Here is a 16,114-nt window from a genome sequence, read left to right on the forward strand (position 1 = left end):
GATCAAAAGTGGTATTGGACCTTTAACAAACAGCGACGGTGACAGCCAACACATTGCAAACCTCTTAAACAATTACTTTTCCTCGGTGTTTAATACTAACAGTCTTCCTCTCGCTACCACCAACACCAGTACTATTGTAAATCTCGAGCATGCATTGCCTAATTTTGAAATAACAACCGATGAAGTCCTTAAAGCTCTCCATTCACTTAAAACAAATAAAAGTCCTGGACCTGACAAAGTATATCCAACTCTGCTGAAAGAAACGAAGAGCGAAATACTCTCCTCCCTCACAACCGTATTCAATATGTCCTTGCGACAAGGCATCGTCCCTTCAGATTGAAAAAAGGCTAATGTGACACCGATTTTCAAGAAAGGAGACAAAAAAGTACCAGGTAATTACAGGCCCATTAGTCTAACTTCGGTTGTAGGTAAGCTACTTGAGGGCATAATTAGAGACAAAATTGTGAGTTACCTTGAAAGCCACTCATTGATTGGGGACTCACAACATGGCTTCCGAAACAAAAGATCCTGCCTATCAAACCTATTAACCTTTTATAACGACCTCTTCACTGTTTATGACGTAACCAAATCACTGGACGTAGTCTATCTTGATTTCCAGAAAGCGTTTGATAAAGTCCCGCATCATAAATTACTTTACAAATTAAAGCAAATAGGTATTGACGGTCAAGTAAACCAATGGATCGCGAATTGGTTGAGCAACAGACAACAAAGAGTAGTGATTGACGGATTTAACTCAGAGTGGGCGCCTGTCACTAGTGGCGTCCCTCAGGGCTCGGTCCTTGGCCCAGTGCTCTTCATTATTTACATCAACGACGTGGATGTTGGACTCAATAACCGCATTAGTAAATTTGCAGACGACACAAAGATTGGTAACTCGGTTCTCACTGACGAAGACAGGCAAAGCCTCCAAGAGGATTTGCACAAAATTTCAGCTTGGACTGATAGATGGAGATGCACTTTAACGTAGACAAGTGCCAGGTCCTTCAAGTTGGAACGAGTAATAAGAAGTTCTATTACGAAATGCGCGGAGTTAAACTCAAAAGCGTTCAATGCGTCAAAGACTTGGGGTCAAAATCGCGTCAAACCTCAAATTCTCACAGCAATGCATCGATGCAGCAAATAAAGCGAACAGAATGTTGGGCTTCATTAAAAGAAACTTTGTATTCAAGAATAAAGATGTAATACTCCTGCTCTACAACAGTTTAGTCAGACCCCACTTGGAATATGCGGTACAGTTTTGGTCCCCCCACCATGCAAAGGATATTGCTAAATTAGAAGGTGTTCAGCGTCGGGCAACGAAAATGATCCCTTCCTTGCGCAACAAATCCTACGAAGAAAGGCTTTCTATCCTTAACATGTTCTCTCTTGAGAAACGTAGCCTCCGAGGAAAATTGATCAAATGTTTTAAAATACTTAATGGTTTCACGAATGTAGACAGATCAACATTGTTTATGATCGATGACAGTCTGCGCACGAGGAACAATGGCGTAAAACTCAGATGTAGACAAGTAAATTCAGATTGCACCAAATTTTTCTTCACCAACGTTGTAGTGCGAGAATGGAATAAGCTTCCACCATCAGTGGTCCAGTGTAACACGATTGACTCCTTCAAAAATAAGCTCGACCGTCACTTCCTTCAACTTAATATCAACTAGAGTAGAAATGCAACGTTTTGGAGTCTTCTGATTAATGTAAAATCACTTAGGTTTAAGGACAGACCACCAAGTCTGGACCATGGGGTCTGTGTGGTCTGATTTTCTATGTAAATCACTAACTCACTACAGGAACCCTATACTGCAGGATAATGAAAAACAAGCTGAATAGTGGTGATTACAGATTCTAACGATAGGCACTTTGTATATTATTTAGGAATGTCAAAATTTAAACATATTAGCTGCATCTTTTCTGAGTATTTCCCAACAGATGTGATCAAGGTGTGGCTGAAAAAGCTTAAAATTACTATACTGACTTTGGCTGATTGTCTTTAAAATCTTTATTTTGGCATCCAGCCACGATCGTTCAATAGCTTGTGTGTTCAATATAGCTTGTCCTTTTATATAGACTGGTCAGGGGCACTCAGCGAACATGAAGTAATGACCTGACAGTGGTCAGGTCATTACTTCATGCTTGCTCTGGCAAGCTATAAATTAAGGTCTTCGGAGACAGGTCAGGTCATTCAGGTGTCAGGTGAGGAACTCTCAAGTAACAATATATAACATCCTTTTATATGGGCCAGTCACTAGCACTCAGGTAACATGAAGTAATGACTATATATATATATATATATATATATATATATATATATATATATATATATATATATATTTATATATATATATATATATATATATAAAATGACCTGGATCTGATCAGGTCATATACTCTGGTCAAGCTAATAGTTGGGGCCCAGGACCATCAGTCATTTCATATTGCTGAAAATTTTTATTTTTTTGTATAATTTTTAAGGTTAAAGGGTATAAATAACAATTTTAGTCTGAGTGGACAACACTCCACTCCATGTGAAGCAATTTTGGAGGGGGGGGGGGGAAGAGGGGAGGGCTGACTGACCAGTCATGAGCGAAATGGGAAAAGCTCAAACTGTTCAACTTTTTTTAATTAATGAACCGATTTGAACATATTTGACATCAGAGGCTTTGGTTTGAAGAGTAGCATCTACATTCCCAAGTACTTTTGGAGATCAGACCTCCGAAACCTTTATATATATATATATATATATATATATATATATATATATATATATATATATATATATATATATATATATATATATATATATATATATATATATATATATGCTGCACAGCATACTGTTTTTTTATTTTTTATACATACGTATTTGGACTTCGCTTTCCGAAGAATGTACCTATTGTGAAAAAAAAAAAATATATATATATATATATATATATATATATATATATATATATATATATATATATATATATATATATATATATATATATATATATATATATATATATATATATATATATATATATATATATATATATATATATATATATATATTTATTGTTGTCACCTAATAGCAGTAGGCTATTTGTAAAATATATTACTTCCCATTCAAGTGTTAAATTATATAACAAATTGCTACTTGATCACTTACATTACATTATTGAGAAACCATTTTATCCATTATTCAACTACCGCTAGTGTGGAAACAGTCCTGAGTCACTTAGTTCGCACATTTGCATGTGCACAGACGTGTGCACTTTGGAAAGGGTTCTCCTATGGAACCATGCAATCACGAGGAAATTGACACCCGAGTCTTGATACATCTTCATGCCCTCCAATCTTCGTCCCTTGGGATGATCTATATTCTATACACTGCGCACACAGACGTTGTTGTAATACTTCTGTGTAATTTCCACATTTTGACTGTGAACCCAAATGTAGAAATCTGGATTTCATTCAAAGCAGGGAAATCAATCAAAATGATCCACCTCAATGTCATTGCTTTGGGCTTAGGAGAGACAAACTGCATACCAATGGCCCTCTTCCATGCACTCACTGGATCAGACAGCACATCGATCATCCTTCAAATTCAAGGGTAAACGTACGATACAAAGGACAAAATTCCATCCCTTATGGAAGAGTTTGCGATTATAGCCATGCAACACCCCATTTCACACATCACCAAAACTAAGAAGGGTGTTGCAATTTGCCTGTTTGCTGTACTCCAACGAGACAATCACAGACGACACCAATATAGGCCTTGTTCGAATGAGGTTAATGATTGTTCTGCCCAAAGTATAATCATAAAAAGCAAGGATAACAATTAAGTATTCACGCGCAGGAGAGGCGTGGCGAAGAGGTGACGTCATAATTGTTTTATTGTCTTGGTGAGTCCGAGGCATGGAGGTAGAATTGGTGGAGTCGACACGGCCCGCTAATCCCATTCATTGAGGTGAAGCAGCGGAACTGTCATTTTTAGGGCCACAAGATGAGGGATACCCGGGTGAGAGCTCATGCACGTCCACTACCAGTTGTTAGCTCCAGACCCCATCTCATTCATTATATGATGATAGTGTTTTTGAGAACTGTAGCTACATTAAGGTCTCCGGAGACAGGTCAACTTAATTCTTTCACCAGGAATTCTCTCAAGCAATCCTTTAAATCCTTAAATTTAACCCGACCATGCAGCGATAAAAAAACACCATGGGGGAAACAAAAATCAGTGCACATGTAGCACCTATGCTGACGTATGCACCTACAGAATTTTGCTCACATCCAGAAATCCGAACCCAGAAAACTGCAGAATCCGCCCTGTATCGTGTTTTCAATGTAGGTGCGGGGAGCGGGCTGGTGTTGTAGGACGTAGGAACCAGCTCGCAGACGCAAAATAGCTCACAGATAGAGGTTCAACTTACTTACTTTTTCTGTATTTCATTCACCGCTATCTATAACTTGTCCTGCTATTTCGGTTCTAATACATGGTACAAACGTCAAAGAAACACTTTTAATTAAGAGAAGGCTTAATTTATATCAGGGGTTCCCAACCTGGGGTAGTATAGTACATGTACCCCCAGTGGTACATTTGCACTTTTCAGGGGGTACATTGGGTCCGAGAGAATAACCACTATTGTACAATAGATGGTGTTGTAATCTGGATTCAAATTGCACAATGTCGTGTTTTTTCCTCAGTAAGCAAAACTATTTTTTAAATTATATTATCAGTCTACACATACAGATTTCGTTATAAAATAATATCATAATATTACAAGCTCGTTTTTTTTTTCAAGGGTACACGGGAACCTGTAAAAATGGCCAAGGGGTACAGAGGAACAAAAAGGTTGGGAACCCCTGCTTTATAACAAACGAATAGGGCAGATTGTAAAAAGATTTACTGTACGTTGATGTTCACTTACTCAGATCGTCCTTCTTACTACAAAAATAGTCGTTTACAGGGGAGAAGGAGTTGTTCTGCAGTTTTGCCTTCCTTTTTTTTCTCATATCCTACGTATCCTTGACGGGCCCAAACGCATCCTACCGAGCGACTTATTTCTTCGAGGAGGTATTTCTCGCGGCACCGGCCAGCTGGGGGTTGCGTCATCACTGCGGCACATCGAGAGGCGGCAGGTGGGTGTGACGGTATGTGGATTTGCCGGCCCTTTTACCACCGTCTCTTTACTCATTTAGTTAGTTTTCAGCATTATATATGTTCCTTTTTGTTTTTCGTTTATAATTGTTTCATATTGCAGACAAGACCATGGGTAGGGGTTTCCGTACTCCAATTCCATTTCAAAAACAGGAAAGACATGTACAGTGGCATGAAAGAACAGTGCAGTTAACATGTTCAGTGAAATATTTGTGATTAGTTTCCAATCTCCAGCCACAGATTTCCTTTCCAAGTAGGTCAGGCGTTTCTTAATTTTTTGTTTTGTTCATCTGTGGAATGTGTATGGTGCTTCTATATAGCTATACAAGTAACTATTTCTTTCCTTTATCGCCATTTCCTGTTTTCAGTGTTTTTCTTCCATATGATAGTTTTTAAGCTTTTTTTTTGGCAAATGCTTAAATATATTTCCAAAGTATCCTTATAAATAGAACACTTGACAGTTCCTAATACTTTTGTCTTCATATATTGCATGAGTTGCACAGAAAAGTATGGGTAAAACAAGTGAAGAAATAGAAGTACCAAGAAGAATGTGTTCATTATCTAGAATATAACTGATGATAATCTCATCACATAGCACCCTACTGCCTTGCCCACTGAAGCTGCAGGGAGGGCTTTGGGGATGGGGGATGGAACCCTATGCAAGGTGCTCTTATTAGTCTTTGCCCCATGTCTTGAGCTCTGTCCCTTAACTATTTTTTATGGTCCGACACATCTTGCTTTTCCTTTTATTAATTCACACTCCTTCCCCATCCCTTAGTATCACTTGCTTGCTAACATTAAACACATCATTCCCTCTATTCATTTACGTTAGCCCATTACAGTTTATAATTCTTGTCCTGCTCCTGAAGCATGGAATTTACCTATATAAGAAGTTACATGGCTTTGCAATTCAATAACACAGAGATATGAGGAGGCTATGAAAGGCTAGACATCCTACACATGACAGCTCCTGAAAATGGGTGGTTCAACAAATTCCCTTCCCATTGATATATACATCTAACCTCCATTTAAAGCTTTCAATCTTGTTTGGTTCAACTACATACCTGCTCAGTTTGTTTCACTCATCCATCATCCTGTTTGTGAACCAGTTCTTTGCAAATTTCCTTCCTGAACTTGAATTTATCTAAATTATACCAGTCACTGTGAGTTCTCACATCAGAGATAAATAATAAATACATCATCTAAATGGCCTTTGTTTAACCTCTCAGTCCACTTCAACACCTTAGTTAAGCCCCCCATGCAGTCTATGCACTATCCAAGGAATGTAAATTAAGTCATTTTAGTTTTAGCCTATTTGGCCACCCAGTGATTTGTGATGTTACCCTAAAAAATCGAGCATTATGCCAGAAATCCTGAAGCCATATATAAACTTTCTAAATTTACATCCAAAACTGAAAATAGTTAATCCTAGCTTTCACATTCAGTTATCAATTTATCTAAAATAATGTGTTATAACATCTTGACATGATAGGTGTCATTAATTATGACTAATAAACTGTTGTATAGTAATTGTCCATGCGTCCTTCTGAAAAGTAAACCTTCATGCCCTTTCTAGAAGCTAGACAGAGGATTGAATTGATCTGTGTGAAAAATATTTAGATATTGATGGGATTTTGATGCTTTCTTCCTTCAATTCTTTATCTTAGGATTTTGTTGCAGCTATGGAAAACAATAATTTGTCAGAACTTGCACTCTCGGTTTACACAACCCTTTTTACTTTTTTTTCTCAGGTGTTGTGTACATGCAAATTAAGACAATGGTTGAACTGACAACTGTTGCCATTGGCATTCTGGTCTCCATAGAGTTTGGCTACTTTGTGAAGGTTATTATTCATGGAATTAGCGCCAAGCTCTTCTTGAGTAAAGTCCATCCTCTTAAATCTTCAAATATATATGGTAAATATAACCTATGTGTAATATATATATATATATATATATATATATATATATATATATATATATATATATATATATATATATATATATATATATATATATATGCGTGTGTGTGTGTGTGTGTGTGTGTGTTCTTATATGATTATTCTTACCTAATTGTATTTTTACTGGATTGAGCAGGCTCGTATTGTCCCAATTTTTACTCCATTTTGTACAACACTTTTTCTATTATTTTGGGCTCCTTTGTGAACACTAAATCCAGCCCTGATGGTTCATCACTCCCCTGAAATCTTGTGTTTTCCTTACTCCATTGTATCAGAGTATTGTCCATTGCCATCTTCAACAACATATTTCCCCAAGACCCCTCACCTCCCAACACACCCCTTTGCAGTTAAAGTCCTCCATCATGATTAGATTATAACTCCCTCTTATCAGTTCCTCCACCCCCTCACTTGTGTCATGCATTATTCTCTCATATTCTTCTTTACCCCAAAATTTAATTTTACTTGCACAGAGACAGTATATATATATATATATATATATATATATATATATATATATATATATATATATATATATATATATATATATATATATATATATATATATATATATATATATATATATATATATATATATATATATATATATATATATATATATATATATATATATATATATATATATATATTGACTCAAATAATCTGTATACAACCTTTATATTAGAATAAAATGTATGTAGATTTGCAGATGAATGTTACCTTTACAACTACAAGTTTATGTACTCTTTGTTTTACTGGAGTGAAACATGACTAAGATGATCTATTTAATTATCAGGATTATGCACAACACGAGACATTGACTTTATGTTAAACCACATCAACAATGGCCGGTATCTGCGGGCCATGGATTTTGGCCGACTTGATCACTGCATCAGGTCTGGCATCTTTAAGACCGTTTATGAGACCAAATCTAAACTGCTTGTGGCTGCATCCACCATAAGATACCGCAAGCCTGTGTATCTCTTCGTTCCCTACAGGCTACAGTCACAGGTAAGTCGAGATAGAATGAAAGAAAGGAAAGTAGTGAATAAGGGTACATTATGAAAAAAAATGGAATGCATGATTAACTTTTGATTATAGTAATTAGAAAAGTAGGTAAACTGTAAATTATTTGGAATGCATGATAAACTTTTGGTTATAGTAGTGACTGGAAAAGTAGTAAAGTTCTAATAATTTGAAATGCAGCATATTTTTTTATTATAGTAATATCATAATGTCGTCTACAGCTTCATTTTTTTCTCTGACTTGGAACCCATTGGTAAGGGTTCATGGCTAAAATTCATTGATCAGATCTGGGGGAAGAATAATGGAAAAGCATTAGATTTTAGTTTGGTGTCGGGAATAAATAGAGCAGAATCTCTAATTTGGTAAACTGTTGGTATTAGAGCCTTAGAATAATAGAGTTCAGCCAACTTCAACACAGATGCCATGCTGTTACCAAAAAAGCTGTGCAAAATTCAAATTGATGCTGATATAGTATTAATTTTTGTACTCTATGATCATCAGGACCTCGAAGAAGTACCTAGATAACAAAAAACACTACTATTGTATCAGCATCAGTTTGAGTTTTGCAAGGCTCCCTTGGTAACAATGAGGTGGCTCACACCACTGAAGCTTCCAACCATCACTCACCCAGCTTGAGCTCTCCCTCCACCGAGATCTCGGAACATCATTCACAGAGCTTGAGCACACATGTTAGCCTGAATGAATAAGAACTGCTGGGCTAGGTCGGCTGTTGAAAGCAATATTCTCCTCATGGCTGGCATGTCCACACCACCTATTTTGTACAAGCTGCTAAGCCATGTTGCTAGTCCAGTAAAGTGCACCATTTCTGCCTGTATTTCTATCAGAATTACAACAATATAGCATCTGTGATGAAGTTAGCCAAACTCTATAACTGGTTGGTATTATAAAAATTATCACCAAAATCGTGACTTAACTTTATATGTTGATGTGTTGAGCCCAAACCATTCTTCCATTAGATGAAAATTGTAGTAAGTGACAGCCATTTGTAGCAAACATTTCTTAACAAATCTTAAATAAATATATACAGTTATACCTCGATTTACGAGTTTAATTTGTTCTGGAATTTTGCTCGCAAACCAGAAAATTCGTAAACCAAAACGAATTTTAGTTTTCTTCCAACAGTTGGATCTAGGAGCAATCGCGGTTGCCCGTACGCCTAGCCGAGAGAGAGTTGCTGGTTTGGGTAAACACTCCTGTCCTCCCATCATTGAAGCCATGATTGTACCCACAACCATTTCTTCCTTTCATTTAACAGTAGCAACAAATCAATAACTTGAGTAACAGCAGCACAAGCCACAACAGTCCTTACTTTTGCAAACAGCGCCATGGGGATACTGGGCGACTGGTTTGTTTACATTGTGAATATGGGCAACTGACCTTGGTCGTGTGTAACGCACTCCCAGAAAAGTTGGAGTTGCTGGTTGTGCCTACCGCCAACATGGTTGGAGGAAAATGCCCAGTGTGACACCAGCTTGACACCCTATTCCCATTGTTTTCCACTCTGAGCACTCTCATCTTACAGTGAACAAAGGGAACCCATGCTCGCGTCTTTGACTTGTACAAACAGGATGCTTGTACACCAAGTCACCGCTCGTAAACCGAGGCACCTTTATTTTTTTTATTTATTTATTTATTTACTTTATTTTATTTATCTATTTATTCTTTTTTTTTTTTTTTTTTTTTTTTTTTGCTCATAAATCAAAACGCTCATAAACTAAGGTACTCGTAAACTGAGGTATCACTGTATCTTTCACTTTTATGGCACGATTGCCTTGCCACATCTGCTCAAGGAAGAGGAAACATCTAACTCATCATATTGTTAATACCTATCCCAACATACTGCATTCATTCATGATATAAAACTTTTACTCTGATAGTTAAAACTTGAAATTGTTGCTGAAAAATAACACAGCCACTCCTACTTTCGGAGATGATCAAAGGAAAGTAAGTCAGTCCATGGCATCAGACCACTTCATGCATTCTCATCAGGGGTCATAGTTACATTGCTTGAGGTGTTGTGGGGTTTGATTCCTCCCTCAATACAGTCCCATTCCAGCCTAGGTAGCAAGCATGTTGTACACCATGTTTAAACCCCATTTATAGTGCATCAACTTATACTTGGAGGAGCAAGAGAGGGGATAGAATTCAGTGCAGGAGTGAATGAGGTGTTTGAAAGTTCAGTGGTCATGGTAACTGTGGAAGGAGTTGGCTATAGGTTGTGTGGAAAAAGAAAGAAAGGGAGTGCATGGCAGAATGATGAGATAAAAGATGAATTTGAGGAGAAGAGAAAGAACTACAAGAAAATGTTACAGAGAAATGTGACAGAGGAGGTGAGAGAGAGATAGGAAAGAAAGTACATGGAGAGTAAGATGAGGGTAAAGAGGCTAGTTAGGGAAAGTAAAGAGAGTGGATGAGGATTTTGGTAGGAAAATACCAGCAAAATACCAGAACAAAAAAAAATTATGTAAAGAAGTTTTAAGAGAAATAGAGGGAGGAAAGAGTGACATTTGTAGCAAGAAGAGGAGAGATTGGGTACTTATGAAAGGGAATGAGGAGATAAGGAAGTATGGAAGCAGCACTTTGAAACTGTATTGAATAAGAGTGTGGGAGGGAGAGCAGAAGTTACTATAGTTTGTTTCACCAAGATATTACAGGCTGCCACACCTCCTATTTTTCTCTCTTGATCACTGGTTCTTAACCTTTTTACTACCACACCCCTCTAGGAATTGGTCTTTCCCTCCTTGCCCCCCCTTTATCTATGAATAAAATTTCCTCCAAGATTTTAAAGAAAAATGAAGAAAAAGATGTGTTTTTAGTCTTTTTTATTGAGTATGAATTACCTAGTCATTAGTGAGACATTTGACACTGCTTCTTAGTTACTAATCTTGAAGGCATGGTTGATAATTTTGCATTTTCTTCATAAATTGCTCAGTATTAGCCCATGCTCTTGTTAAGAGAATAACAAATATTACCTATTAGAGAATTTCCTAGTTTTTCCCTAGGGCTTGCGCCCCCCCTGGAAATTATTGACGACTCCCTCGGGTGACGCGCCCCCAGATTAAGAACCACTGCTCTTGATGCTGATTAGCTCTGTGGCAACCAATCACCGCGCAGAACCCGTCAATTTGCTACCACCTTGGCCGCTGGCGTGGCGACTGTGCTATGTTCTTAGTTTTCTAATACTATCTGGAATACCACAAGGCCTACCTGTGTTTTCTTAGTAGCATTGCCATCCTTGAGTCATTATCTATAACATACATTCTTTAACACAAGACGACTAATTATTTTTTCTTGTAGATATCATGTGATGAGTGAAAATATTTTTTTATATGATGAAAACAAGTTTAAATTTCTATCTGTATTCAAGTTAACAGTGTACTTATGGCTAGGTTTTCTGTTTCATCATAATCTTTGACAGTTTAAGCACTGTCGGTGTTCAATGGTGAAATTGCTTTAAGTTAATATTTCATGGTGATTTTGAGGTGTTAACATATTATTTCATGGATCACATAGCACTGCGAGGCAGTGTAAGCTCTGAGCATGCTTCCTGGGCCAAGCAGACTAAAATTTTCCAGCGCCGTAATTGGCTGCCACTTGGCCAGGCAAAATTGAAGAGCATGAGGGGGTGTGGCCGCCTATAATATCTTGGTGAAACAGACTATAGTGTAGAAATAAAGATCAATGTAGGATGGCCAAATCCACAGAGGGAGGTGGAGAGGGGTGAGATAGAAGAGGCAATGAAGATGTTAAAATTAGGAAAGGTCCCTGGAGCTGATGGCATGCCAGCAGAAATGCTGAAGTATGGAGGATATGTAGTTGCAAAATGGATGTTATGGATATGCAACCTTGCATGGGAACAGAGTGAGGTGCCAGAGGACTGGACTGTCGTTGTGCCACTGTACAAAGGGAAAGGAAGCAGCGGTGAATGTAATAGTTATAGGGGAATAAGCCTATTCAGTGTGGCAGGAAAAGTGTATGGAAGGATTTTAAATGAGAGAATGAAGAAAATGACTAAAAAAAGTGTAGGCAATGAACAAGGGAGTTTTAGAAAAGGGAGGGGTTGTGTAGATCAAACATTTGCACTGAAAATACTAGATGAAAATTACCTAGAGAAGGATAGGAATCTGTTTGCTGCTTTCATGGACCTAAAGAAAGTAAATGACAGGGTTGACAGGAAGGGTTTATGAGATATTCTAAGGATATATGGTGTGGGAGAGCATTTGCTTGAGGGAATCAGATCCTTCTATAAGGAAGCTTTGTGCCCATAAATGGTGAGTTGAGTAAGAGTTTTGGTGTTGGTGTGGGAGTAAGACAGAAGTGTGTGATGTCACTTTGACTTTGTGTACATGAACAGTTGTATGAGAGAAATGAAAGCCAGAGTTGGGGAGCTTGGTCTAAGGTTGAAAAGTACAGAGGAGTCTTTGGTGGCAGGCCTGTTTGCAGATGATGCATGTTTGTTGGCAGAGAATGAGGGGATGCTGCAGTGGAGAGTGGATGAGTTTGACAGGGTGTGTAAGAGGAGAAACCTGAAAGTGAAAACTGGAAAGAATAAAGTTATGGTATTTGAGAAGGCAAGACCATTGATTTTGCAAAGCTGTACAGAGTTAAAGCAGAGAGCACAACAAAGTGTAGGATATGGCTGGGGGAAGAGAGAATGGAGGAAATGACTAAGTTTAAGTATTTTGGGACAGCATGGAAGTATGGAAGGTGAGGTGAGGGAAAGAGCAGTGAGGGAGAAGACAGGTAGTAGGTGCATTGGAGGGAGTTATGAGAGGAAGAAGTGTGAGAATGGGGGTAAAGAGGGGCATAAGGAACGGTATTATCCTGCCAACTCTGTCATGTGCCTCAGAGACGTAGACATGAGATGCAGCACAGCAATCAAGAATATGTATAGTGGAAATTAATGTACATCAAGGACTACCTGTATTTTCTTTTCTTATATTTATTTTTAAACAAATGACTTTAGATGAACTCTTATGCATAGTACAACTGTAAGCAATATAAATTATACTCAAATGAACTGATATAATGACAACAGATTGTGTACTGGGATGAGAAGAACGTTTACTACCGCCAAGACTTTGTAACTCTTCATGACAACTTCCTGCGAGCAACGGCCTATGTCAAGCTGGCAGTGTTGGGGCTACAGACAGAGGAGCTCTTCTCCTTAGTGACTTCAGAGAGTGTTACCCTCCCTGAGGCTCCAAATGACCTTATATCCTGGATAAATTATAACAAGCTGAACAGTGAAAGCATTAAAAAAGATATATAGATTGCTAGTTATGTTCAATTTACTTGTAGTGCTATTGATTACCTGTGATATACCCTAGATATGTGTTCTCTGAATTGCTGTAAATTTGTCAGTTGAGAGAAAGTACAAGAAATCTAGGACTAGTGATTTTTAGAGTTGCCCAGTTTATGTAGGACAATGTGGTTGCTTAGTCCATAAAGGTGATTGATCTTGTAATAATGCACTTGCTACTTATCTTTTTCTCAAATAGTACAATCCAAACTAAAAGGAAAAAATAGTCCTTCCTTTCACTTTAATAAGCACAAAACTCTTCTTCAGTCAGAATCTCACAAACCTAGGTTGCACTAAGATTCTCACCCCTCTCAGGCTAGCTGATAGTGATAACTATGAATAGTTAAGCATCACAACCTCACACATGACTGGGCTCCCTCAGGCGCCCAATGCAGAGAACTTTGTAGCACTTTGTCAGATATGGGTCATTGTCAGGATTGCTGAGGTTAAGTGAGTGGGAGCAGCATTCAGTGTAGCCTCAGTTGTCATATATATATATATATATATATATATATATATATATATATATATATATATATATATATATATATATATATATATATATATATATATATATATATATATATATATATATATATATATATATATATATATATATATATATATATATATATATATATATATATATATATATATATATATTACCCATGGAGTTCCATCCATTATTCATGTTTCCATTAGTTTTATGTAATTGTTGATAGACCTGTCCATAAGTATTTATTAATTTATATTTCTACTTGTTTATTTATATATTTATTTAGATGTACCTATTAATATTTTAACTTATATATTTAATTAGTAGTACACATCTACCTTTGAGTATTTAATTGCTGCATACTGTAGTTACAGCTAATAAAAAAAATATTTGTCTGCTGATCTTTGTGCACCATGAAAAATATGTACTGTTGTAGTGCTGATTTGCCTGATGGGAGCCTCCGTAACCCACTTAGCCAGGGAGGTACCTCTGTGGCCGACTGGTAAAGGAGTGGCTCTCCCGTTACGCTGGTCGCGGGTTCGATCCCCGGCGCCGGCAAACCTTTCCTTGTCTGGATTAATTTCTCGTGTTTCATTACACGCGGTGGTCGTGTGTGAGTGTAGTAAAGAGTAAAAATTCTGGCTCTTCACTGGTGGCAAAAGCGGTGGGCATCCTCTCCCGTGGTTCTGTTGTGTCTCCCCGAAGGGGTAACAGGTAGAGTGATGGCCCATGCTCTCCAAAGTTCATAGAAAATTGGAACTCAACACACAGAAATTAATCTAAATGGGAATGGGGAGATGTGTAATGCTGACTTGCCTGATGGGCGAGCCTCCCATAACCCACTTAGCCAGGGGGGTACCTCTTTGGCTGACTGGTAAAGGAGTGGCTCTCCCGTTACGCTGGTCGCGGGTTCAATCCCCGGCGCCGGCAAACCTTTCCTTGTCTGGATTAATTTTTCGTGTGTTTCGTTACACGCAGAGGACGTGTGTGAGTGTAGTAAAGAGAAAAATTCCGGCACTTCACTGTATAGTGACACTAAAGTGACTTTTTGATGGGAATCATTACACTGTAAAATACTGCTTATATCTCTCAATAGAATGTAAAAAGCCAAATACTGTACACACCAAGGAATGTAAGGAGAGGTAGTGTTGCTCCTATAGACTGCTGTGGAACAAATTATAAATGAGCTATTTTATTAGGCATTGTTGATTTTCATGATAATAAATTGTTAGGGCATGATTCTACTGTGGCAACATTTTGGCAACAAACTAATGCAACAAGATTTTGCCTTTTTTTTTATTTTTTATATATATATATTGCTTGTAGCACCAGTAGGCTCTCTTGAGGGGCCTCTTGGATGGTCTCAGCCATTTCGTGGTGAAGTTGAATTTTATTTATAGTGGCTGCCGTGATATATGACTGCTTGGCCCATGCTTCCCCCTGGTGCTCCACATGAACAAAGTCGCTGAAGTTACGGTTGACTGTAGATCTGGGCAGCATATGGATAATCTTCCACCACTTGGCAATGGCTTGAAAAATCAGTGTGTTTTGGTGGGACTTGAACTTAGGTCCTCAGGCTCACCATGCCCTCACGCTTGCCACTCAGCCACCGCTTGTACCCTTGTGTTGCCTGCCTTCCCATCAGTCATGGGAAAGATTCCATCTTGAAAACCACAAGATGAATAATTGGTCTCAAATTTTTTTTTCTTGAATGGTTCACATAATTTATATGTAGAGGAACATAGAAAACTTGAGGCTTAAGAGGAGGCAACCCCCAAAAATTAATATTTTCAACTCAGACATCGAAATTTGAGTTTTAACAGTTTGGGTACCCTTGAAATGTTACCAGTTTTCTGTGAAAACAGTGCGTTGATATCTCAATTCCTTTTATCTTTAATTTAGCTTTGTTTGCATTCATTTAAAGAGCCCCGACGCACGCCACACAAAGTGTTCTATTGCTGCTCATGACTGAAGGATTTTGAAGCATTATTTTTTTTTTTTTTTATGTTCTGTTAGTATTTTATAATATGGACCACCATATGTCAATATCAAGCAGCTTTGGGTGGTGAATGAAGCAAGGCAGTGAGTGGCACACTATAATGACCTTTAAAATTAGAGAAAACTCACAAAATACGTTTTAGAAAACTCCTGACATCT

The 16,114-nt window shown here is 37.7% G+C and overlaps 1 protein-coding gene across 4 annotated transcripts; it reads left to right on the forward strand.

Annotated features, from left to right (window-relative positions):
- Window positions 1-4,915: 4,915 nt before the first annotated feature.
- LOC126982746 (protein THEM6-like) lies at window positions 4,916-13,978 on the forward strand. 4 transcript variants are annotated; one of them, XM_050835066.1, is made up of 4 exons: window positions 4,916-5,136; window positions 6,907-7,071; window positions 7,909-8,123; window positions 13,198-13,977. In XM_050835066.1, the coding sequence occupies exons 2-4, from the start codon at window positions 6,918-6,920 to the stop codon at window positions 13,429-13,431; spliced, it is 603 nt and encodes a 200-aa protein (XP_050691023.1). In that variant the 5' UTR covers window positions 4,916-5,136; window positions 6,907-6,917; the 3' UTR covers window positions 13,432-13,977. The 4 variants fall into 4 exon arrangements, with proteins under 4 accessions (XP_050691023.1, XP_050691022.1, XP_050691024.1 ...); XM_050835065.1 differs by having other exon boundaries at window positions 5,020-5,148; XM_050835067.1 differs by lacking the exon at window positions 4,916-5,136 and adding an exon at window positions 5,181-5,408.
- The last annotated feature ends 2,136 nt before the right edge of the window (window positions 13,979-16,114 follow it).

Source organism: Eriocheir sinensis, chromosome 51 (genome assembly GCF_024679095.1).
Source record: "Eriocheir sinensis breed Jianghai 21 chromosome 51, ASM2467909v1, whole genome shotgun sequence".
Classification (NCBI taxonomy): Eukaryota; Metazoa; Arthropoda; class Malacostraca; order Decapoda; family Varunidae; genus Eriocheir; species Eriocheir sinensis.

Coding starts and splice junctions, on each gene's coding strand:
- LOC126982746 (XM_050835064.1), top strand. Junction 7,072..7,908: donor TAAATCTTCAAATATATATG/GTAAATATAACC, acceptor TTTAATTATCAG/GATTATGCACAACACGAGAC. Junction 8,124..13,197: donor CCTACAGGCTACAGTCACAG/GTAAGTCGAGAT, acceptor TAATGACAACAG/ATTGTGTACTGGGATGAGAA.